Source organism: Sinocyclocheilus rhinocerous, unplaced genomic scaffold, assembly GCF_001515625.1.
Source record: "Sinocyclocheilus rhinocerous isolate Xijiao unplaced genomic scaffold, SAMN03320098_v1.1 scaffold4467, whole genome shotgun sequence".
Taxonomy (NCBI): Eukaryota; Metazoa; Chordata; class Actinopteri; order Cypriniformes; family Cyprinidae; genus Sinocyclocheilus; species Sinocyclocheilus rhinocerous.
This window is the reverse complement of record NW_015656161.1, coordinates 1660-3190: the sequence shown is the minus strand read 5'-3', so window position 1 is coordinate 3190 and position 1531 is coordinate 1660. Positions and strand designations below refer to the sequence as shown.

The window sequence follows — 1531 nt, the reverse complement described above, 5'->3', positions numbered from 1 at the left end:
TTTAGAGTGTGCACGCGACGTTCCTGGACGCGGACGCGTGCGTCTGTGCCCTGCTCGGTCCTGCTCCTCCGTGGCGATGACGGCGTGCGGTTAAAAAAAATCATAACAAACGAATTTGAAAGTGGGGGGGACATGTCCCCCCTGTCCCCAGTGGAAATTACGCCCCTGAGTATAGATATATATATACAATTTTATTTTAATTTTTTGTAAAAAATACACAAACAATACACAGATAATGATAATCAGATTCAGATAATGAAGGGTGGGATTTGATCTTAACCATCTGAATTTCACTGGATTGTAATCATTGCTAAACTGTCAAGTAATGGGTCAGTTTTAGCAAAAAGCGAGGCACGAGTTTTCGTTTGCCATGATTAAAGTCCTCAATTATGATTCCTGCGCAAAAAAGTAAACTATTACAAGGAAATCAGGTTTTCTTTGAGACGTAAGGAATGTGATGAATAATCTGCAGGGAGGAGACCCTCGGTTTATTTGAAATAAGGGCTGATTGTTTTTATTAAATGTGAAACAACACGAATGAGCAGACGGATCAAAGCCAGTGACACACAGATCCCCGCTGAGCATGACCTTTGACCCCGGGCTGTAGGATTGTTGGTCAGATGCATGCGTGACTGCGGAGGGCGGGAAGGCGGGGGAGTCACCCGCGGCAGGAAACGTATGCATACCGCCACATTCCAGAGGTCAAAGGTCACAACGGAATCCATGTTCATAGAGTGGGGAATGATGACTCCTCCCACTCAGACCTGATTGGTCTGCACAGAGATACAGGGGTGAGGTAATGATGATGTAACGGTGAGAAGTCGAGGTCTAGGTTACGGTGTCAAGCAAATGTCTCTCCACATATCATATAAAAACCCACACCCAGGATATAACATTGACTATATAATAGCATCTTTCTTTTGTGTAAAATAAAATAAAATAAAAAAATATTTAATATTTAAAATGGGTTATTACAGGTATAACTGTCATGCCCCTGGACTCTATCTTTGTGATTTTCCCTCTCCATGTGCCTGCCCTGACCTAGTTTTCCCATGTGTTTGATTGTTCATTATTTCCAGGTGTCTCGTCATCCCCTCGTCAAGTCCTGTGTATTTAAGTGAGTCCTATTCAGAGTTCCTTTGTCTGGTATTGAATGTTCATCTTTCCCCGCTACGTGTGTTTTCCTGGTTCCATTGGATGTTTATTAAAGTCTGTTTGTTAGAAGTCTACTCCACGTCTCCTCGTTCCGTGCTCCTCACAGTAGCGAATCGTGACAGAATACCAGACCGAAACAGTGTTATCTGTATGTTTCCCTCCGTTTTTGTTTCCGCGTTTTACCCAGTGTTTTTTGTTTCTGTTGTTCCCTATGGATCCCCTTGCCCGCCCAGAATACCTCCTCCTCCTGCTGGAGCAGGGGCAGCGATCGCTCGAGGGCCATACCAGACTGTTCCTGGTCCTCGCGAGTCTCACCAGCTACCCAGACGACGCGCTCTGTGCGTTCTACATTGCGTGCAGAGCGCCTTCGTCCGAG

The 1531-nt window shown here is 45.1% G+C and overlaps 1 protein-coding gene across 1 annotated transcript in view; it reads right to left on the bottom strand.

Moving 5' to 3' along the window:
• LOC107719681 (CBP80/20-dependent translation initiation factor-like) overlaps positions 1-725 on the bottom strand; it is a 35478-nt gene extending 34753 nt beyond the window's left edge. Inside the window, exon 1 of the mRNA XM_016527161.1 lies at positions 687-725. Coding sequence (XP_016382647.1) covers positions 687-725 — 39 coding nt within the window. The remainder of the gene's footprint in view (positions 1-686) is intronic.
• Between the last annotated feature and the right edge of the window lie 806 nt (positions 726-1531).